The sequence below is a fragment of the Thunnus thynnus genome, chromosome 3 (genome assembly GCF_963924715.1).
Source record: "Thunnus thynnus chromosome 3, fThuThy2.1, whole genome shotgun sequence".
Taxonomy (NCBI): Eukaryota; Metazoa; Chordata; class Actinopteri; order Scombriformes; family Scombridae; genus Thunnus; species Thunnus thynnus.
This window is the reverse complement of record NC_089519.1, coordinates 33,220,215-33,243,274: the sequence shown is the minus strand read 5'-3', so window position 1 is coordinate 33,243,274 and position 23,060 is coordinate 33,220,215. Positions and strand designations below refer to the sequence as shown.

The 23,060-nt window shown below is 38.8% G+C and overlaps 2 protein-coding genes across 3 annotated transcripts; both read left to right on the top strand.

Moving 5' to 3' along the window:
- The first annotated feature begins 3,514 nt into the window (after positions 1 to 3,514).
- On the top strand, positions 3,515 to 7,383 carry LOC137180483 (B-cell receptor CD22-like). Its single transcript, XM_067585874.1, has 5 exons — positions 3,515 to 3,739; positions 4,740 to 5,009; positions 5,446 to 5,706; positions 6,610 to 6,648; positions 7,097 to 7,383. Exons 1-5 carry the CDS (start codon positions 3,640 to 3,642, stop codon positions 7,381 to 7,383), a joined length of 957 nt encoding a protein of 318 aa, XP_067441975.1. The 5' UTR covers positions 3,515 to 3,639.
- A 10,897-nt stretch (positions 7,384 to 18,280) lies between these two features.
- On the top strand, positions 18,281 to 22,206 carry LOC137180174 (uncharacterized). 2 transcript variants are annotated; one of them, XM_067585450.1, is made up of 5 exons: positions 18,281 to 18,369; positions 18,480 to 18,540; positions 20,147 to 20,249; positions 20,423 to 20,562; positions 21,541 to 22,206. In XM_067585450.1, exons 3-5 carry the CDS (start codon positions 20,220 to 20,222, stop codon positions 21,665 to 21,667), a joined length of 297 nt encoding a protein of 98 aa, XP_067441551.1. In that variant the 5' UTR covers positions 18,281 to 18,369; positions 18,480 to 18,540; positions 20,147 to 20,219; the 3' UTR covers positions 21,668 to 22,206. The 2 variants fall into 2 exon arrangements, with proteins under 2 accessions (XP_067441551.1, XP_067441550.1); XM_067585449.1 differs by lacking the exons at positions 18,281 to 18,369; positions 18,480 to 18,540 and having other exon boundaries at positions 19,795 to 20,249.
- Positions 22,207 to 23,060: the final 854 nt, after the last annotated feature.

Genomic DNA, 23,060 nt, shown 5'->3' with positions numbered 1-23,060 from the left:
CTGACACAGTACATTTAAACAAGCTGATTTGGTTTAGTTATTTGTGATGTACAAATGTCTCTTTTTATCCTCGCAGATCCAAATCTGCAAGTGATGGTGAACATATCAAGAGCCTCTCAGTATTCTACCAGGGCAGAGCTGAAGTGTCACAGCAGATGTCTACCTGATCGTTCTTCCTTCATCTGGTACAAGAATGGACAGAAAATTCAGGATCAAACATCTTCTACTTATGAAAAGTACTTTTATCCTGCAGACAGCTATTCCTGTGCTGTAGAAGGATTTGAGCATCATCCTGCTCCTTCAGTGTGTGAGTTTACAACACAGTCTCTCACTAAACTAACCACATCTAGTGGAGCCTTTAACCTATTGTACTACACCTTGTATTTACATGTAATTCAGGGGCAGCATGTGATTCAGAAATTGACATAGAAGTGGATCAAAACCAAACCACATCCCCATGAGATTTTAGATATGTTGAACTCTTATATCTTATTCACTGTGTTGACTGTGACACAAATGTAAAATGAGAGCTTACATTCAAAAAGTCAGTTCACTCAAAATACAAAAAACATGTTTTCTGACTTCTGCCTTTTCTAACCATTAGGGGTGTGCCTGAATACAAATACGTTATTCGGCAAAACACAAATAGTGTTTTTTATTTATTTATTTATTTTATTTTTTACGAATATTTGTTTCATATAAATATTTTTAAAATTATTTATTTTCGGGAAGAAAAAAACAAATCCATGTCAAATACCAGCGTGCAGGTCGGTTGCATCGCTATCTCAGTCTCTCTCCTCTGCTCCGCTGTTATGTCTGTCGGCAGGTCTCAACGAGGGGAGTCACATCCACCTGCCGCAAATGCACATTTCCTAATTTGGACATCACCCCAGGAGTTGGGAGTGTTCCCCAGAGATAAAGCTGAGCTCGCAAGGGACTCTTCATAACCTGTTGTTCCCCTTCTCCTTTCCACAAAGTTAGGTTGTAAAAATAGACAATAAATGAAAAGTGCAAAGCAAGAATCACCTTTGAAGTTCATCCCTGTATGTCTCTGTGTTATGGGTGTATAAATAGATAGAGGTCTGTCTGCAATGAGGCGATGAGTAAAGTTTTAGCTCAGTAATCAGCGCAGTCGTCTATGATCTGGAAGACTCCAGTTCAAGACCTGGTGTGGGGACCTCCTTCATAAGGTAGTTTATTCATGAACACTTATTGTAATGCTTTAATTTTCTAAAATTAAAGCGTAATAAAAACAAAGACAGGATTTTTAAGCCGCTTTCCACTTTTATTTGAATACAAATACAAATGATTTTGCTGCTTTGACAAATATAGATACAAATACAAATACTGGGATCTCTGCACATCCCTACTAACTATGCAAATAGTTACAGTTTCATGTGCCCTGAGTTTGAGACATCAATCCTGGAAAAATCTTCTGCCATTCCAATACCATGAAAGTGAATTGAATATTGTTTGTACTGCTTAAATCATTTAAAGCTTACGTTTGAAAAACTATGGATCTATGTGTCTTACAATTACTTTGGATAATCTACAGACCTTGTTGTGGACAGTTTTTACAGAGAGTACATCTTGAGTAGAAATTAGATCCAGTGGAAATTGTTGACAGATATGTCTGTGGATGATTCAGAGTAACCAAAATAATTTTCAAACATGATTTTCAACCACAAACTAAATTCCGTCTATCTACATAGTCTTGAGGTTGATCTAAAAGTTAAACAACAACTGTGTTTGTGATAAGACACCACAAATAAGAGAGAAAATATGTTTTTTTGTGATTTGGGTGAACCAGCATTAATCATGTGAAAAACAGGATTTCCTGTTGAGCCTTGTTGAAAAGAAAAGATGTGGGAAAACATCCCTCTTGCTCCAGCGACCAAAACACACACACACACACACACACACACACACACACACACACACACACACACACACACACGCAGATGAGACTTCACTGACCTGTCTCTTTTAAACACTAATCAAAACTCACCTTTTCAGACCTGCTTTTAATGTGTAATTAATGTTGTGTGTTACTTTGTGCTTTTAGTTTGTTGTTTTTTTATGATCCTTTTAACTTATATAAAGTATCTATGAGTACCAAAGTAGACAATTTTCAAACATGATTTTTAAGCACAAACTAAATTCTGTTCACCTACATAGTATTGAGGTTGAACTAAAAAATTAAACCACACATATTTTCATGGATAGATACTACAAATAAGAGAGAAAATATGTTTTTTTGTGACTTGGGTGAACCGGCATTAAGCATGTGAGCATGTGTTGAGCCTTGTTGTAAATATTTGGGATCACTAAAGATCTGGGAAAAATATTAGAACATCCTTCTTGCTCCAGCTACCAAAACACACACATGTTCACCTCTTTTTTTTTTTTTTAACTCCATTATAATATCAGCTATAACCATACTGTGGTCTGCAAAATCTTTATGCAGACTCAAGAAAAACAGTCGTCAGATATGTTGTGGTATATCATGTTGACATTCTTTCCGATTAGGTGAAATTTTTGTGATTCTGTAACATTTGCAGTACAGTATGTTACTGATATGCTCTATTACTTCTATTTAGTAATTAAAGTTTCAAGTCCAGCACCGGACCTGGGGCGACAGAGCTTACATCATAGCTGACTCTTCCCTCTGGAACTCTCTCCCCAAACTCATCTGAGACTGCACTGACCTGTCTGTTCAAAACACTAATCAAAACTCACCTTTTCAGACCTGCTTTTAATGTGTAATTAATGTTGTGTGTTACCTCGTGCTTTCAGTGTGTTGTTTTTTATTATCATTTTCTGAAAAGCGCTCTATAAACAAAATGTATTATTATTATGTTATTAGTTTTATTAGTATGTATTATTATAACTGTGGTGTTTGAAATTTTATCTTTCAGGTGTCCATGGTCAGTCCTGCAACAGAGTGATTTACACTGACAGAAGCATCTGTGCGTTCAGAGGATCATCAGTGGACATTTCCTGCACATACAGTGGTTCCAGCACATACTATGGATCTATCACATCAAAATTCTGGTTCAGTCCTGGACGTAGTCATCAGTGGCAGAATTCCTCACAGCCTGAGAACCTTAGTGAAGACTCCCAGTATGCAGATCGTGTTCAGCTCCTTGAAACAGAGAGAGGACGCTCCACTCTGAGAATCTCTGACCTGAGAGAGAGCGATTCAGCCCAGTATCACTTCACATTCAAAACACAAAGATTTGAATGGAAGAGTAGTTTACCTGGAACAACTCTGACTGTCACAGGTACTGATGAACACAAACTGATATAAATACACAAACATTACTACTTTTAAAAACACTGAAATTGTTGCTAATGATCAATTGCCATAACATTGCATACATACATATTAAATACAGTTACTAATGACCTTCACTACTTCTAGGAATTGTAACAGATGGTTTGATGTGCAGGTACGTCTATGATAATTTAAAGCTAATGATGATAATATTGTTCTTGTTCTCATATCCAGCTCTCCAGGTGCAGGTGATCACAATAACAGTCCATCAGTCTTGTACCGAGGCAGAGCTGAAATGTCTCAGCAGCTGCAGTCCAGCAGGTCGTATTTCTTACATCTGGTTCAAGAACGGACAGAAAGTTATGAATGAGGAAACTTCTCTTTATTCAGGGCAGTTTAATCCTGGTGACAACGTCTCCTGTGCTTTAAAAGGACATGAGGATTACAGCTCTCCTTCAGTGTGTGAGTTTAGTTCACTGTGTCAGGACACACACACACTGACACCAAGTTCACCTTTTTCTTTCTTTTTTTTAAAACTCCATTATAATATCAGATGTAATCATACTGAAGTCTTCAAAATCTTTATGCAGACTCAAGAAAAGCAATTGTCAGATATGTTGTGATTTAACATGTTGAAATTCTTTCCTATTAAGTGAAATTTTGTGATTCTGAAATATTTTCAGTATAGAAAATACTGTATGTTGCTGCTACATTTAATGTTTTGGGAGTTATAATATTTGTTATTGAGATGCTCTAATACGTCCACTGATGATGTCATGTAATTTTTTTTTTCATAGTAAACCTTTTTATAGGAGTTACTAGATTATGAAGACTTATTTTATGTCAGACTCATTGCTTTACACAGACTTCAGTTCAGTAGCAGTAAATTTGAAAGGCTTGATATAACAGCATGACTTTAAACTGGATTTTAAACTACTACAATACAACTGAAATAGTTTCTGCAACAGGATTGGAACACAAATGTATCTGAAGATATGTTTAATTCTGTGAAAAATTATGCAGTTGATAATGCAACAGCTGTGAGTATAAACAGCCATCAGGAGGAAGAGTGTTGTATTTTTTATGGGGACAGCCCAATTAAACTACTAATAAGAGCCCAGCTTTGTTCCCCTCAAAATGAAACATATGATTCATTTCCCATTCTGGGTTATTTTCATTCAATTCATTATATGTATTCAGAAGAATTATTTATAAAACATAATAAGGAAGTGATCTGCCTGCTGTGCAGAATTATTAAAGGTCTGTTGTTTGCGGTTAGTTCCCACCAGCAGCAGTCTAACCTGGAACAGCTCCAGGATCATCATTGTGAACAGCCACTGTGACAACTACTAGGGATGATCAATAAGACACTAAGAGAGAAAAAATGAATTAAAATATTCTATTATCTATCATGACAACATATTCTAATCTTCAATTTAATGCATGTCTAAATCTCCTACAGATGCACCAATGCCTCCCTCTGTGTCAGTGAGTCCCTCTGATGATATCATTGAGGGCAGTTCAGTGACTCTGACCTGTAGCAGTGATGCTAACCCAGCTGCTAATTATACCTGGTACAAGAAGAATGAAAATCCAGACCTTCAACCTCTCAGTAAAGAACCACAGCTCATCTTCAGCTCCATCCAGTCCTCTGACTCTGGAGAGTATTACTGTACAGCTGAGAACCAGCTGGGGAAGAGGACATCTGAACACATCTTTATTAATGTGAAATGTGAGTGAAAAAAGCAATAAATGATTTCTTTGCACCAGGTTAGACATAGAAAGGTTTTGGCTGATCGTCAGTGACAAAATGTGGTTTTGGGCAAGTATTACTGATACAGATATCACTAATTTTGCAGATAGTTTTTAAATAATTTGATATAATTACTCATAGAATTATTTAATAATACATTTTCTAGGAGCGAACACACTGCTAATGATAATAATGAATGATAAAAATAGTAGTGTTGCCTGTCACAAGCTTAGCTGATAGGTAATAAAAAAATGGAAGAGGTTTTTTTTTAAATTTTTTTAGCTTGTACTATTGATAGCAGCTACAGTAGATGCTGAAGAGGCAGTTTTATTCATTCCTTTCATATGCGCTGAATGTGCTACTGCAGTAATACAGCCTTGACCTCGAATAATCTCTGTTAACACATCTCTTCCAGATGGTCCAAAGCCTCCTTCTGTGTCAGTGAGTCCCTCTGGTGAGATAGTGCAGGGCAGTTCAGTGACTCTGAACTGTAGCAGTGATGCTAACCCAGCAGCTACTTATACCTGGCACAAGGAGAACCAAACACTGCTTCATGGGCCAGAAAACATGTATCATTTCACCTCCATCAGCTCTGAGGACAGCGGGGTCTACCACTGCAAGTCTGAGAATCAATATGGACAGATCAACTCTTCATATCTAATCATAGATGTCCAGTGTAAGTACAAAACATTAGAAAATTAATATTTACCACTTATTGCAATTCCTACTATTTACTACCTAGTACTACTAGACAAGGTGGCAAGGCAACTGTGGTTCAGGAGGTAGACTCCTCCTGGCATGTTGAAGTGTCCTTGAGCCAGATACTGAACCCTAAATTGCTCCTGATGGTTGTGCCTGAACCCTGGATGGTAGTTTGCCACCATCAGTGTGTGAGTGTACGCTTGAATGTGAGTGTGAATTGGTGAATGAGCAGCAGAATCGATTTAAAGCGTTTTCGATAAAAGTACTGTAGAAATACAGCCATTTATATTTTTATTTAGGCCCTTTTTTCCTGAAATGCAAGGGGAGCAAAAGCTTATATTCAAGCAAAAATTGCCCAGTACAACAACATCTAGCAATTTTGGTGCTGGTACTGTAAAAATGAAAAACAATAATTGCTTCAAATATTTAATACTAATTAAGCTTTGTGGCTGGTGGGGTGCTGAACAAATGCTCTCTATTGACCGAGCGCCACTGCTATGCTCCATGTTTGGATTTTTGGTTACTTGCATTACTACAAATGTCAATGACATTGTGATTGAGGTTTTCTATTCATGGAACAGAATATTCCAGTTTCTCTTCTTTCTGTTGCATGGCTGGAAAGGTTAAGAGAATACAAAATAGGTTCATTTTTATGTTCATTTCATATTCTATAATTTCATATGTGAAGTTATATCAAAATGCTTACAAAGTAAAAAACTAATTCATTGACTCATTTAAAACCTTAATAAATAATTTATCAAGCTGGATCACTCTGAATTAAACTGTGTGGCTGGTGTGGCGCTGCATGTGTGCCCTCTATTGGCCAGCCACCAATGAATGTGAATAAAGACTCATAAGATGTCTTTCTCTTCTTCAGATGCTCCAAAGCTTCCCTCTGTGTCAGTGAGTCCATCTGGTGAGATAGTGGAGGGCAGTTCAGTGACTCTGACCTGTAGCAGTGATGCTAACCCAGCAGCTAAATACTCCTGGTACAAGAAGAATGTAAATCCAGACCTTCAACCTCTCAGTAAAGAACCACAGCTTGTCTTCAGCTTCATCCAGTCTTCTGACTCTGGAGAGTATTACTGTACAGCTGAGAACCAGCTGAGGAAGAGGACATCTGAATTCATCTTTATTGATGTGAAATGTGAGTGAGAAAAAGCAACATGCAGCTACTGGACTTGTCATCCTTGTTAAACTTAAAAAAAACCCAAACATTTCTGATCATGTCTGCTTTCTTAAGCTTTGACAGCTTCATTTTCAGTCTGTTGCTTTAGTTCACTGAGCAGCTCCAATACAACATGTTATAGTAATGCAGTCCATCCTCATTTTATAATTAATTCATTTTGATACATCTCCTGTAGATGCTCCAAAGGTTCCCTCTGTGTCAGTGAGTCCCTCTGGTGTGATAGTGGAGGGCAGTTCAGTGACTCTGACCTGTAGCAGTGATGCTAACCCAGCAACTAACTATACCTGGTACAAGGAGAACCAAACAGTGACTCAAGGACAACAGGGAAGTTATCATTTCACCTCAATCAGGTCTGAGGACAGCGGGATGTACCACTGCAAGTCTGAGAATCAATACAGACACATCAACTCCTCATCTCTAATCATAGATGTCCAGTGTAAGTACAAAACATTAGAAAATTAATATTTACCACTTATTGCAATTCCTACTATTTCTAGTACTACTAGACAAGGGGGCAATGCAGCTGTGGTCCAGGAGGTAGAGCGGGTCGTCCACTAAACAGGATGTGGTGGTTTGATCCCCAACTCCTCCTGTCATGTTGAAGTGTCCTTGAGCAAGATACTGAACCCTAAATTGCTCCTGATGGTTGTGCCTGAACCCTGGATGGTAGTTTGCCATCATCAGTGTGTGAGTGTATGCTTGAATGTGAGTGTGAATGGGTGAATGAGCAGCAGAATCGATGTAAAGCATTTTGGATAAAAGTACTGTAGAAATACAGCCATTTACATTTTTATTTAGGCCCTTTTTTCCTGAAATGCAAGGGGAGCAAAAGCTTAAATTCGAGCAAAAATCGCCCAGTACAACATTTAGCAATTTTGGTGGTGGTAGTGTAAAAATGAAAAACAATAGTTGCTTCAAATATTTAATAATAATTAAGCTTTGTGGCTGGTGGGGTGCTGAACAAATGCTCTCTATTGACAGAGCGTCACTGCTATGCTCCACCTTTGGACTTTTGATTACTTGCATTACTACAAATGTCAATGACATTTTGATTGAAGTTTTCTTTTCATGGAACAAAATATTCTAGTTTCTCTTCTTCTTTCTGTCGCATGGCTGGAAAGGTTAAGAGAATACAAAATAGGTTCATTTTTATGTTCATTTCATATTCTATAATTTCATATGTGAAGTTATATCAAAATGCTTACAAAGTAAAAACTAATTCATTGACTCATTTAAAACCTTAATAAATAATTTATCAAGCTGGATCACTCTGAATTAAACTGTGTGGCTGGTGTGGCGCTGCATGTGTGCCCTCTATTGGCCAGCCACCAATGAATGTGAATAAAGACTCATAAGATGTCTTTCTGTTTGTCAGATGCTCCAAAGCTTCCTTCTGTGTCAGTGAGTCCATCTGGTGAGATAGTGGAGGGCAGTTCAGTGAATCTGACCTGTAGCATTGATGCTAACCCAGCAGCTAAATATACCTGGTACAAGAAGAATGTAAATCCAGACCTTCAACCTCTCAGTAAAGAACCACAGCTTGTCTTCAGCTCCATCCAGTCTTCTGACTCTGGAGAGTATTACTGTACAGCTGAGAACCAGCTGGGGAAGAGGACATCTGAATTCATCTTTATTGATGTGAAATGTGAGTGAGAAAAAGCAACATGCAGCTACTGGACTTGTCAACCTTGTTAAACTTAACATTTCTGATCATGTCTGCTTTCTTAAGCTTTGACAGCTTCATTTTCAGTCTGCTGCTTTAGTTCACTGAGCAGCTCCAATACAACATGTTATAGTAATGCAGTCCGTCCTCATTTTATAATTAATTCATTTTGATACATCTCCTGTAGATGCTCCAAAGGTTCCCTCTGTGTCAGTGAGTCCCTCTAGTGTGATAGTGGAGGGCAGTTCAGTGACTCTGACCTGTAGCAGTGATGCTAACCCAGCAACTAACTATACCTGGTACAAGGAGAACCAAACAGTGACTCAAGGACAACAGGGAAGTTATCATTTCACCTCTATCAGGTCTGAGGACAGCGGGATATACCACTGCAAGTCTGAGAATCAATACAGACACATCAACTCCTCATCTCTAATCATAGATGTCCAGTGTAAGTACAAAACATTAGAAAATTAATATTTACCACTTATTGCAATTCCTACTATTTCTAGTACTACTAGACAAGGGGGCAACGCAGCTGTGGTCCAGGAGGTAGAGCGGGTCGTCCACTAAACAGGATGTGGTGGTTTGATCCCCAACTCCTCCTGTCATGTTGAAGTGTCCTTGAGCAAGATACTGAACCCTAAATTGCTCCTGATGGTTGTGCCTGAACCCTGGATGGTAGTTTGCCATCATCAGTGTGTGAGTGTATGCTTGAATGTGAGTGTGAATGGGTGAATGAGCAGCAGAATCATTGTGAGGTACTTCGGACAAAAGTGCTATAGAAATACCCTTTTTTCCTGAAATGCAAGGGGAGCACACGCTTAAATTCGAGCAAAAATCGCCCAGTAAAACAACATTTAGCAATTTTGGTGGTGGTAGTGTAAAAATGAAAAACAATAGTTGCTTCAAATATTTAATGAAAAACAATAGTTGCTTCAAATATTTAATAATAATTAAGCTTTGTGGCTGGTGGGGTGCTGAACAAATGCTCTCTATTGACAGAGCCTCACTGCTATACTCCACCTTTGGACTTTTGGTTACTTGCATTACTACAAATGTCAATGACATTTTGATTGAAGTTTTCTTTTCATGGAACAAAATATTCTAGTTTCTCTTCTTCTTTCTGTCGCATGGCTGGAAAGGTTAAGAGAATACAAAATAGGTTCATTTTTATGTTCATTTCACATTCTGTCATTTCATATGTGAAGTTATATCAAAATGCTTAAAAAGTAAAAACTAATTCCTTGACTCATTAAAACCTTAATAAATAATTTATCAAGCTGGATCACTCTGAATTAAACAGTGTGGCTGGTGTGGTGCTGCATGTGTACCCTCTATTGGCCAGCCACCAATGAATGTGAATAAAGACTCATAAGATGTCTTTCTGTTTTTCAGATGCTCCAAAGGTTCCCTCTGTGTCAGTGAGTCCATCTGGTGAGATAGCGGAGGGCAGTTCAGTGACTCTGACCTGTAGCAGTGATGCTAACCCAGCAGCTAAATACACCTGGTACAAGGAGAGCCAAACAGTGACTCAAGGACAACAGGGAAGTTATCATTTCACCTCAATCAGCTCTGAGGACAGTGGGATCTACCACTGCAAGTCTGAGAATCAATATGGACAGATCAACTCTTCATCTCTAATCATAGATGTCCAGTGTAAGTACAAAACATTAGAAAATTACTATTTACCACTTATTGCAATTCCTACTATTTCTAGTACTACTAGACAAGGTGGCAAGGCGGCTGTTGTTCAGAAGGTAGAGCAGGTCGTCCACTAAACAGGATGCGGTGGTTGAATCCCCAACTCCTCCTGGCATGTTGAAGTGTACTTGAGCCAGATACTGAACCCTAAATTGCTCCTGATGGTTGTGCCTGAACCCTGGATGGTAGTTTGCCATCATCAGTGTGTGAGTGTATGCTTGAATGTGAGTGTGAATGGGTGAATGAGCAGCAGAATCGATGTAAAGCATTTTGGATAAAAGTACTGTAGAAATACAGCCATTTACATTTTTATTTAGGCCCTTTTTTCCTGAAATGCAAGGGGAGCAAAAGCTTATATTCAAGCAAAAATTTCCCAGTATAGCAACATTTAGCAATTTTGGTGGTGGTAGTGTGAAAATGAAAAACAATAGTTGCTTCAAATATTTAGTAATAATTAAGCTTTGTGGCTGGTGGGGTGCTGAACAAATGCTTTCTATTGACTGAGCGTCACTGCTATGCTCCATGTTTGGATTTTTGGTTACTTGCATGACTACAAATGTCAATGACATTTTGATTGAGGTTTTCTTTTCATGGAACAAAATATGCCAGTTTCTCTTCTTCTTTTTGTTGCATGGCTGGAAAGGTTAAGAGAATACAAAATAGGTTCATTTTTATGTTCATATCATACTTTAAAATTTCATATGTGAAGTTATATCAAAATGCTTAAAAAGTAAAAACTAATTCCTTGACTCATTTAAAACCTTAATAAATAATTTATCAAGCTGAATCACTCTGAATTAAACTGTGTGGCTGGTGTGGCGCCGCATGTGTGCCCTCTATTGGCCAGCCACCAATGAATGTGAATAAAGACTCATAAGATGTCTTTCTGTTTGTCAGATGCTCCAAAGCTTCCTTCTGTGTCAGTGAGTCCATCTGGTGAGATAGTGGAGGGCAGTTCAGTGAATCTGACCTGTAGCATTGATGCTAACCCAGCAGCTAAATATACCTGGTACAAGAAGAATGTAAATCCAGACCTTCAACCTCTCAGTAAAGAACCACAGCTTGTCTTCAGCTCCATCCAGTCTTCTGACTCTGGAGAGTATTACTGTACAGCTGAGAACCAGCTGGGGAAGAGGACATCTGAATTCATCTTTATTGATGTGAAATGTGAGTGAGAAAAAGCAACATGCAGCTAATGGACTTGTCATCCTTGTTAAATTTAAAAAAACCCCAAACATTTCTGATCATGTCTGCTTTCTTAAGCTTTGACAGCTTCACATTCAGTCTGCTGCTTTAGTTCACTGAGCAGCTCCAATACAACATGTTATAGTAATGCAGTCCATCCTCATTTTATAATTAATTCATTTTGATACATCTCCTGTAGATGCTCCAAAGGTTCCCTCTGTGTCAGTGAGTCCCTCTAGTGTGATAGTGGAGGGCAGTTCAGTGACTCTGACCTGTAGCAGTGATGCTAACCCAGCAACTAACTATACCTGGTACAAGGAGAACCAAACAGTGACTCAAGGACAACAGGGAAGTTATCATTTCACCTCTATCAGGTCTGAGGACAGCGGGATATACCACTGCAAGTCTGAGAATCAATACAGACACATCAACTCCTCATCTCTAATCATAGATGTCCAGTGTAAGTACAAAACATTAGAAAATTAATATTTACCACTTATTGCAATTCCTACTATTTCTAGTACTACTAGACAAGGGGGCAACGCAGCTGTGGTCCAGGAGGTAGAGCGGGTCGTCCACTAAACAGGATGTGGTGGTTTGATCCCCAACTCCTCCTGTCATGTTGAAGTGTCCTTGAGCAAGATACTGAACCCTAAATTGCTCCTGATGGTTGTGCCTGAATCTGGATGGTAGTTTGCCATCATCAGTGTGTGAGTGTATGCTTGAATGTGAGTGTGAATGGGTGAATGAGCAGCAGAATCATTGTGAAGTACTTCGGACAAAAGTGCTATAGAAATACCATTTTTTCCTGAAATGCAAGGGGAGCACAAGCTTAAATTCGAGCAAAAATCGCCCAGTACAACAACATTTAGCAATTTTGGTGGTGGTAGTGTAAAAATGAAAAACAATAGTTGCTTCAAATATTTAATAAAAACAATAGTTGCTTCAAATATTTAATAAAAACAATAGTTGCTTCAAATATTTAATAATAATTAAGCTTTGTGGCTGGTGGGGTGCTGAACAAATGCTCTCTATTGACAGAGCGTCACTGCTATACTCGACCTTTGGACTTTTGGTTACTTGCATTACTACAAATGTCAATGACATTTTGATTGAAGTTTTCTTTTCATGGAACAAAATATTCTAGTTTCTCTTCTTCTTTCTGTCGCATGGCTGGAAAGGTTAAGAGAATACAAAATAGGTTCATTTTTATGTTCATTTCACATTCTGTCATTTCATATGTGAAGTTATATCAAAATGCTTAAAAAGTAAAACTAATTCCTTGACTCATTTAAAACCTTAATAAATAATTTATCAAGCTGGATCACTCTGAATTAAACAGTGTGGCTGGTGTGGCGCTGCATGTGTGCCCTCTATTGGCCAGCCACCAATGAATGTGAATAAAGACTCATAAGATGTCTTTCTGTTTTTCAGATGCTCCAAAGCTTCCCTCTGTGTCAGTGCGTCCATCTGGTGAGATAGTGGAGGGCAGTTCAGTGACTCTAACCTGTAGCAGTGATGCTAACCCAGCAGCTAATTATACCTGGTACAAGGAGAGCCAAACAGTGACTCAAGGACAACAGGGAAGTTATCATTTCACCTCAATCAGCTCTGAGGACAGTGGGATCTACCACTGCAAGTCTGAGAATCAATATGGACAGATCAACTCTTCATCTCTAATTGTAGATGTCCAGTGTAAGTACAAAACATTAGAAAATTACTATTTACCACTTATTGCAATTCCTACTATTTCTAGTACTACTAGACAAGGTGGCAAGGTGGCTGTGATTCGGAAGGCAGAGTGGGTTGTCCACTAATCAGCATGTGGTGGTTTGATCCCCAACCCCTCCCGGCATGTTGATGTGTCCTTGAGCCAGATACTGAACCCTAAATTGCTCCTGATGGTTGTGCCTGAACCCTGGATGGTAGTTTGCCATCATCAGTGTGTGAGTGTATGCTTGAATGTGAGTGTGAATGGGTGAATGAGCAGCAGAATCGATGTAAAGCATTTTGGATAAAAGTACTGTAGAAATACAGCCATTTACATTTTTATTTAGGCCCTTTTTTCCTGAAATGCAAGGGGAGCAAAAGCTTATATTCAAGCAAAAATTTCCCAGTATAGCAACATTTAGCAATTTTGGTGGTGGTAGTGTGAAAATGAAAAACAATAGTTGCTTCAAATATTTAGTAATAATTAAGCTTTGTGGCTGGTGGGGTGCTGAACAAATGCTTTCTATTGACTGAGCGTCACTGCTATGCTCCACGTTTGGATTTTTGGTTACTTGCATGACTACAAATGTCAATGACATTTTGATTGAGGTTTTCTTTTCATGGAACAAAATATGCCAGTTTCTCTTCTTCTTTCTGTTGCATGGCTGGAAAGGTTAAGAGAATACAAAATAGGTTCATTTTTATGTTCATATCATACTTTATAATTTCATATGTGAAGTTATATCAAAATGCTTAAAAAGTAAAAACTAATTCATTGACTCATTTAAAACCTTAATAAATAATTTATCAAGCTGGATCACTTTGAATTAAACAGTGTGGCTGGTGTGGCGCTGCATGTGTGCCCTCTATTGGCCAGCCACCAATGAATGTGAATAAAGACTCATAAGATGTCTTTCTGTTTTTCAGATGCTCAAAAGCTTCCCCCTGTGTCAGTGAGTCCATCTGGTGAGATAGTGGAGGGCAGTTCAGTGACTCTGACCTGTAGCAGTGATGCTAACCCAGCAGCTAATTATACCTGGTACAAGGAGAACCAAACAGTGACTCAAGGACAACAGGGAAGTTATCATTTCACCTCAATCAGCTCTGAGGACAGCGGGATCTACCACTGCAAGTCTGAGAATCAATACAGACACATCAACTCCTCATCTCTAATCATAGATGTCCAGTGTAAGTACAAAACATTAGAAAATTAATATTTACCACTTATTGCAATTCCTACTATTTCTAGTACTACTAGACAAGGGGGCAACGCAGCTGTGGTCCAGGAGGTAGAGCAGGTCGTCCACTAAACAGGATGTGGTGGTTGAATCCCCAACTCCTCCTGTCATGTTGAAGTGTCCTTGAGCAAGATACTGAACCCTAAATTGCTCCTGATGGTTGTGCCTGAACCCTGGATGGTAGTTTGCCATCATCAGTGTTTGAGTGTATGCTTGAATATGAGTGTGAATGGGTGAATGAGCAGCAGAATGATTGTGCAGTACTTTGGATAAAAGTGCTATAGAAATAGCCTTTTTTCCTGAAATGCAAGGGGAGCACACGCTTAAATTCAAGTAAAAATTGCCCAGTACAACAACATTTAGCAGTTTTGGTGGTGGTAGTGTAAAAATGAAAAACAATAGTTGCTTCAAATATTTAGTAATAATTAAGCTTTGTGGCTGGTGGGGTGCTGAACAAAAGCTCTCTATTGACCGAGCGCCACTGATATGCTCCACGTTGGGATTTTTGGTTACTTGCACTACCACAAATGTCAATGACATTTTGATTGAGGTTTTCTATTCATGGAACAGAATATTCCAGTTTCTCTTCTTCTTTCTGTTGCATGGCTGGAAAGGTTAAGAGAATACAAAATAGGTTCATTTTTATGTTCATTTCATATTCTATAATTTCATATGTGAAGTTATATCAAAATGCTTAAAAAGTAAAAACTAATTCATTGACTCATTTAAAACCTCAAAAAATAATTTATCAAGCTGGATCACTCTGAATTAAACTGTGTGGCTAGTGTGGCGCCACATGTGTGCCCTCTATTGGCCAGCCACCAGTGAATGTGAATAAAGACTCATAAGATGTCTTTCTTTTTTTCAGATGCTCCAAAGGTTCCTTCTGTGTCAGTGAGTCCCTCTGGTGAGATAGTGGAGGGCAGTTCAGTGAATCTGACCTGTAGCAGTGATGCTAACCCAGCAGCTAATTATACCTGGTACAAGGAGAATGAAGACTCACCAAAAGCATCAGGACAGATCTTCACCATCACTGATGTCAGACCTCAACACAGTGGGAATTATTACTGTGAAGCCCAGAACAGAAGAGGACGTCATAACTCCACCTTATATCTGACTGTTGGATCAGGTAAGTTATGCTCATTGACCTTCAGACACAGACACACACACACACAGACACACACACACACACACACACACACACACACACACACACACACACACACACACACACACACACACACACACACACACATACTGAACATATTGATAAGCCAGATCTCCTTTCTTTTGGTCTGAATTTTCAGGAAAATCAATAATTAATATGAATATCATCTGGGTGATTCTGGTGGTCCTGATTCTGATTGCCCTGCTTCTCTTGAGTCTATGGGCAAGGTAAAGCAATAAAAAAGAAATACGTTCTTTTGTTTTCTTATTAACATATACTTAGAGTTTTTAAATCTTGAATTTCATTTTGTTAAATATGTCTTGTTTTTGTTTGATTCAATCCAGGAAGAAGAAAACTTTGAGCTCCACCACTGAAATGAATGAACCTGTAGAGACTATAGAGGTGAGAGAGAGACCTTATTGACAGAACTTACCCTAAAGTACAGTTATGATCACTTGACTTATAAATGCACTCAAACACATTCATATTGTCAACATGAAGCTGTGAAGTGAATTTATATTTAAAATACAACTGAGAAGACACCCAATGTATATTTCACCTGAACATAATTTTTGTGTTAAATAATTCAGTTTTAAACACGATTTAATACATCTTTAATACAATCTAATTATATACAAGTTTTATGAATGAGGTCCATTAATATTCATTTTGACATTTCTCCCCATCAGTTGGACTCTTCTCCTGTGTATGAGAACGTCTCAGACTTGCAGGTCGTCACTGCAACACAGACAGAAGACACAGAGGAGCAGGAAGACGTGGAGTAAAGTCCAGTCAGGCTGGAGCATCATGAAAAAAAGGCCAATATCAGATTCATAGTTACAGTTATGAGAAGTACCTCCCCTAAATTTTATCTGATTTTGTTCTGATGCAGTTGAACCAGAGGCTGGACTCACCTGATGGAAGCAGAAAGTAGAGTGTTTTGTCTGAACTAATGCAAGCTTAGTTTTCTCTGTAGAGTTAGTTATATTACAGATATTTAGGATTAGAGCTGTTTTGCAAACCATTATTTTAAATGTGTACATGCTGTAATTAATCACTTTTGAGGAATCCTGATTATCTTCCTGTGCAGTATACTGTATATTTTCACATATCAAACATGATCTCAGTTCTATCAAACTTTGTTGAATGTCACATTATCCAGGTATTGCAGTGGCTGATATACAATAAACAGACAACTTCCACAACAACTCTGTAGTTGGAAACATGATTTCAGTTCCCTCTCACTGCTGCAGAGGGCGACAGTGTGCAGAAAGTTTCAGCTGAGCAAATTGTTTCTGTGTTTATTTTTCAGAATATGAATTTATTTACCGGCTATGAAGACAAATAAAAATGAAATCTGTTTATCATTTCACCTCCATCAGCTCTGAGGACAGCGGGATCTACCACTGCAAGTCTGAGAATCAGTATGGACAGATCAACTCTTCATCTCTATCCTTAGATGTCCAATGTAAGTAGCTACATAAGAAGACACAATATATTTGAACATACTGATGGTGTGTGTAAAATTAGAGTTTGGACCAGTGGTTAAACCTACTAACTGACAATGCCACAGTTAGTGTAGCTCAATCTCAGTTAGTTACAACAGCTCGATGGTCTAATGCAAATTAGGGAGTGTGTTGTCAGAGACATACAGCAAAGCCCTTTTCAGACATAACATTCAGCAAGCTGTTGAGCTTTATGTCATTCCAACATTGGTGGCGTTTACGTTAATACTCCTTACAGCCTCAATCAGACATGACAGGACATTTACGTAAAGAGACAATGCTTGTGCGATATTTGGTGCCAGGTGCACAAAAGGGAGCAGAGAAAAAGAGGGAGAGTGATAAGTTAAAAATGTGAAAAGGCAAAGAAGGGGAGAATTGTGTTCGTTCACAGGCTGCATCACTGATGGATTTTAAATGGATTTTGCTGTTGAATCTTTAATTAATGACCATCGTGAGTGTGTGGTGCTGCTCCCAGAAACGGTCTAATTTGCCTTTATTTACTGCATAATCAGATCTGTAGACAGATGTTAATGAGTTGTATTTTTATACATATTGTCCTTCAGATGCTCCAAAGCTTCCCTCTGTGTCAGTGAGTCCCTCTGGTGAGATAGTGGAGGGCAGTTCAGTGAATCTGACCTGTAGCAGTGATGCTAACCCAGCAGCTAATTATACCTGGTACAAGGAGAATAAAGACTCACCAAAAGCATCAGGACAGATCTTCACCATCATTCACTTCAAACCTGAGCACAGTGGGAATTATTACTGTGAAGCCCAGAACAGAAGAGGACGTCATAACTCCACTTTATATCTGACATTAGTGGGAGGTAAATTGTGTGCATTTACAGTACACTTAACCTGACCATGTCCCAACCCTATCCAAAGGAAAGCTGCCTCTCCCCTATCGTACAATAAGTGTTTTTAACATAAAGCAGACTTAATATTTTCTAACCTAATACTGGTGGGTGACAAAAACCTCAATAAGCAAGTGGAGAAACATAGCAAATGCAGAAGCTTCCAGACAGGGCACCATGGGTCACTGGATGGTTTCTTGAGTATCTAAATGATGTGAATCATATGCCATGACCATCAAAGTCACCAGATCTCCTGCGTGAGATTTTGTAGTGATGTATTAAACTGGAATTATTTAAATGTCCTGTAATTCCCAAATAAACTGTCAGTATTTCCTTCAGATTCAGCTGCATATAAATTAGCAGCTATTGGAACAATCACTGCTCTTCTCCTGGCTATTACACTTCTTGCTGTCTTCCTATGGATTAGGTGAGCAATACTGTATCACTAGAATTATGTTCACTAATACATCTATAATTTTGGAATCTGTGTCCTTATTTAATTAAATAATTAATCTCATTGTTCATTTGCCTATCCAGAAGAAATAGGAGCTTCACACAACAGTCTGAGCCTGGAGGGAGTACGAATAACAGAGCACAGGTAAGGAGGAAGAGGTCAAGTTTTCCAGTGCAAAAGATGACTTATAAAAAACACTTTTTGTTCCACGTTATTTGTCTTTCTTTATCCAAAATTATACTAAACTAATGAACAGAACTTCAAACTATGGTCTTGTAAAGTGACCAAAAAGTTGAATAACCGTCTCCCTAAAGGTCAGAGAAACGTGGGAAAACCTTTAGTCGTCACTCCAAAACAGTACAGCTTGATCACACTGTGAGACTTGTTCACCATCAATCGATATGGAGTTTTGGTGACCAAAGACAACCTGAGGCAAACTTCTGACAGAGTCAGAAATGAAAGATTCAGTCCTCACAATGTGACTGCAGCTTCAACCCACGACTACAAAGAAATCAATTAGACTAAAAGATGAAATGACACAGAATACACTGGCAGTTGTGCAGTTTTTAATAAAGTTTAGGGGAAAAACACACTCGTTCTCGCAGTGGTAGTAGAAGCTTTAGGAGTGGAGGAAGGGTTGCTACCTAGTAACTTGTTAGTGTACACATCTTTTGTGTGGCTGCAGGGAGAACTAATGGTCACTGTCGTGAATGTTGGTCATACAGATGTGTGCTTGTGTGCTATGCATTTGCCTGGCATGCATAAATGTAGCGGATGTGGTAGCTGGGGGTGTTAGCGCTGTAGCATTTCAGGAGGCAGGGCCACAGGAAGTGGAGGTTTCTGTATACATGCAGGAGGCCACAGTGGGGCCACAGTGGGGCAGCCATCAGCATGTTTCCATTTGATTTCAACTGTCCTCATTCAGATGAGCAGCAGTTAGCTCAGGTGAGGAATTTACTGGTTGAAAACTCAGATGTGTTTGCCGGGAGTGATAGTGATAGTGACTGTGCTGGCCAAAAATTTCATTAGGGGTAGTTAATAACAAATGAAGGCAGTAAGCTAGAGCCTGTACTGCAATCATTCAGAACAGGTACTAACAAAGCAACATTTTAAGACATCTGAATCTGCATGAAGCTTCACAGGTAGGTAAACTTAAGTGATGAAAACTAGACACAGGGTGGTCTTACCGTGTAATAAGACATAGTACTATCAGTCAAAACCACTATTAAATTCATACAATTGTTTCATATCTGCAAATATGTCAGTATAGTGAGTTTCTGGTTTTTATTGTTCTGTTTTGGGCATTTAATGCCTTTATTAGATAGCTCCAGTAGAGAGATGGCAAGAAATGAGAGAGAGAGAGATGTAACAAAGGTCCACAGTCCGGCCATGTCACAGTTCATGTTCGATGTCTTAAACTCTAAGCCTTGGAGGCTCCACTATTGTGCACTTTTAAGTAGAAAGTGTTAGAAGCCATCGTCGTCACAGCAGTAAAAGTACAATAGATGTAGCAGTAGCACCTGTAGATAGGAGCTTCGATATAGTAGTTAAAGTAGCACGAGGAGTAGCACCAGCGCTACTAGTAGTAATAGTGTCACCACTAGAACAAGGGTTACTGCATTACTGTAGTTATAGTAATTGCATTACATTAATTGTCAGTGCTGGATGTGAAGCACAGTGTCATTTTGGTTGCAGATCTGTCCACAATGCTTTGCTGTAGGTTAGATGCTCTGTGTTTCCATGGTTGCAGGTATGGTGAGATAGAGAGCATCAGAGTTCTTCATGAGCGCTTCTGTGCCTTCATCAACTTCAGGAACGCCAACATGGCTGCCAAGGCACTGGAGAAGCTGCAGGTGGGTGATTGGCAGGCGTAAACGAATCTCGACTCTTTTCATCATCTAGAATGTCACAGAATGTTAAAAGCACAGCTTTGAGTTGCGGTAATGAGCCATCATCCTGTTCTCTTGCCTCTTCAGACATGACATGATGTTAAGTTTGATCACCTGTGCTGTGTCCTCCTGTCCAGGGGGTGGAGCTGGGCGGCAATAAGCTGGTGATGAGGTACCCAGACCGGTGGATCCAGCGGACCATGCCCTCCTTACAAAGGACCACTACTGGCCTGAGCTCCAGTGCTGCAGGAACACAGCAGAACTCAGCTGCCACAGGGTACTGAGCAATTCATCTGTGTATCTGTGTTGTCCTTTTTTCTCTGCAGGTGTAAACTCAGAACGGTTCCTTACAAAATCAAATAACATCTGTAAGTTGTTTTAGGGTTTGGGAGTTAGCATTAAACCTGCAGTGTGGAACTTTAACATATAGATGAACATAGATGACTTCAAACAATGCTGATTAAGCCTATCAACGCCAGATAAATCTTTCTGTATTTCACAGTATACAGAGTTTTTAAATGTTGATGGAGTAGGCTATGGTGGAGCCTATGATGTAAGCACTGTTGACATGATGTCAACAGTGTTTTTGTAATTAATCTCACTGCCAGAAGGGGGAGACAAAGTCCTGCACTCAAGCTTTAAGCTTAGGTTAAAGTTAGGGTAAGAATTAATGTTAGACATGTCAGTGTGATAGTTTAGGTTAGGATTTAGGTTTTGGGAAGGCATTATGATAACTATCTATCATATATAGATATATACAGTTTAAAATTAAATACAACTGTTGATATTCTTAAAAAATAAAGGCTGTTTTACTCCTTTAAGAAAGCAGTGAAAAAGATAATCTAGATAATGGACAATAAATTAAAGGCAGAAATTAAAGGCTACACCTGTGCATTTGCACTATGGGTTAATTCCTGCAGAACAAGTTTCATTATGCTGATGACTCAAATGGAAACGGACAGAGAAAAGATCCAACCCAGTTCCTTAGTGCTTGTTCAGCCTCCAGTCTACATACTCCGCTGGATGAGAGATCTACATCTCTCAGCTATCAGAGACCACACTGATGCAGCGCTTTGAAAACATAAAATCCCAATATCATCCTTTTAACACAGAAGTGAAAACCCAGCCTAGTGAATTTTCTTTAAGGCCTCCTATGTTACTTTCCACGCACCCTGTGTCCCATTATTTACCCGCATGTGTGTTTTTGTGTGGATAATGTGATGCAGGATCCTCTGCTCTGGTTCTGTCCATGCAGGTCCAGACGGAGGGTGGCTACAAATGGAGACGAGTGCTTCTACTGGCGGACCACAGGGTGTGACTATGGCGTCAAGTGCCGCTTCAAACACATACCTGACCAGCAAGGTCGAGACAAGAAACCATGACAATCATGTCTAGCAACCGCAGCACCAAGGCGCTTTAAATGAAGATTTACAAAGAAAAAGGAAAGGAGGAAGAGTGGAGGAGAGAGGAGAGCAGAGGACAAGACGACAATCCGCCAGAGAACACTGACAACTGAATCTGTCTGTGTGGGAGAGTCAGATATAATATGAATGTGTTGTATGTATGAAAGTTAGTGTTTGTTCCTCTGAAATGTTGAGGAAGCATTCAGAGCCCAACCTCAGGAGGTTGCATAAAGAATACATCTGCGTGATACTGCAGAACATCTACTGTAAGGAGGTCCAATGAATTTAATTTATAGTAAGCATCACTTTGAAACTCTGATGAACTCCTGGTTTCTGAACTCTGCATTGTTTGAAGGATGTCCGCTGTCATCAAAATGATTTACGTGGACAAATATGTTTGGTTGAATTGTACTGGAAACTCTTGTGTATCTCCTGTGTTGGATTGCTATACATGTTAAATGAAGTTATTTTGATATATTTAAAATAAGATGAAACATTTTTGCATGAAAATTTGCACAAAACTATCAATGAAACCCACATTAAAAATGTTTTCGGGTTTGCAAACTTATGGAAATCGTTTTCTATAACAAACACAATTCAACTCCACGATGGTACAAATACTGACTTACACATCAGAAATACAGTAGTAAGATTTCCCTCACATATTTTTTGTTATTTTTATTGCAGAGGATGACAAACATATTCACACGCACATATTAAGTAATGTGAAGTCAAGTGCAAGATTTGCACATTTGCAAATCACTATGTGACCACATGCATCGTGTGGTGCATTTGTAGTAGCTGCTCATTAAGTGAGTAGCTGTGGTTTCAGCAGCAGCAACAAGTGGATTTCTTGTCCTCTCTGTGTCAGATTCTGTATATCTACATTTATTGCATTTAGTACAGTTATTCAGTTATTTCCTCTTTGGGTTTTATATAATTATTGATTTTGTTTTTATGCTTACATTGCCTCTGAAAAATACAGTCAATATCATGATGTGCATCCAGTGTAATTGTAATCTTTTTTAAATGAAAAGAAAATAGTATATGAGGGACACTTTATGGCCCATGATGGTGCATCAAACATAGATATAGACATTTGTTCTTGTTTTCTTCTGTGTTGTGATATATCACAGCTCAACGTGAGACAAAACAAAGTCAATGATGGTTAAATGTTGATCTTGAAGTGTTTTGTAGTGCATTTCAACTACAACTGCCTGTATTGGTAAAACGTAAAAACAAAATATAATTTGTGCTATTAAAGTGCACAACCAAAAGCCAGTAAAAAAAAAAAAAAAAGCCCACTGCTATGACACCGGAAATCCCCATTCTGCTCTCTAGCTGTCAACTGTCAACTCAGCCTTTTTTTTCT

What these genes read in the sequence shown, in the direction of transcription:
- LOC137180174 (XM_067585449.1), top strand. Translation starts at nt 20,103, where the DNA reads ATGCTTTGCTGTAGGTTAGATGCTCTGTGTTTCCATGGTTGCAGGTAT. An exon ending in AGGCACTGGAGAAGCTGCAG is followed by an intron (nt 20,250 to 20,422) that starts GTGGGTGATTGG and finishes CCTCCTGTCCAG; the next exon opens with GGGGTGGAGCTGGGCGGCAA. An exon ending in CAGAACTCAGCTGCCACAGG is followed by an intron (nt 20,563 to 21,540) that starts GTACTGAGCAAT and finishes CTGTCCATGCAG; the next exon opens with GTCCAGACGGAGGGTGGCTA.
- LOC137180483 (XM_067585874.1), top strand. Translation starts at nt 3,640, where the DNA reads ATGAATGAGGAAACTTCTCTTTATTCAGGGCAGTTTAATCCTGGTGAC. An exon ending in TTACAGCTCTCCTTCAGTGT is followed by an intron (nt 3,740 to 4,739) that starts GTGAGTTTAGTT and finishes AATCTCCTACAG; the next exon opens with ATGCACCAATGCCTCCCTCT. An exon ending in CATCTTTATTAATGTGAAAT is followed by an intron (nt 5,010 to 5,445) that starts GTGAGTGAAAAA and finishes CATCTCTTCCAG; the next exon opens with ATGGTCCAAAGCCTCCTTCT.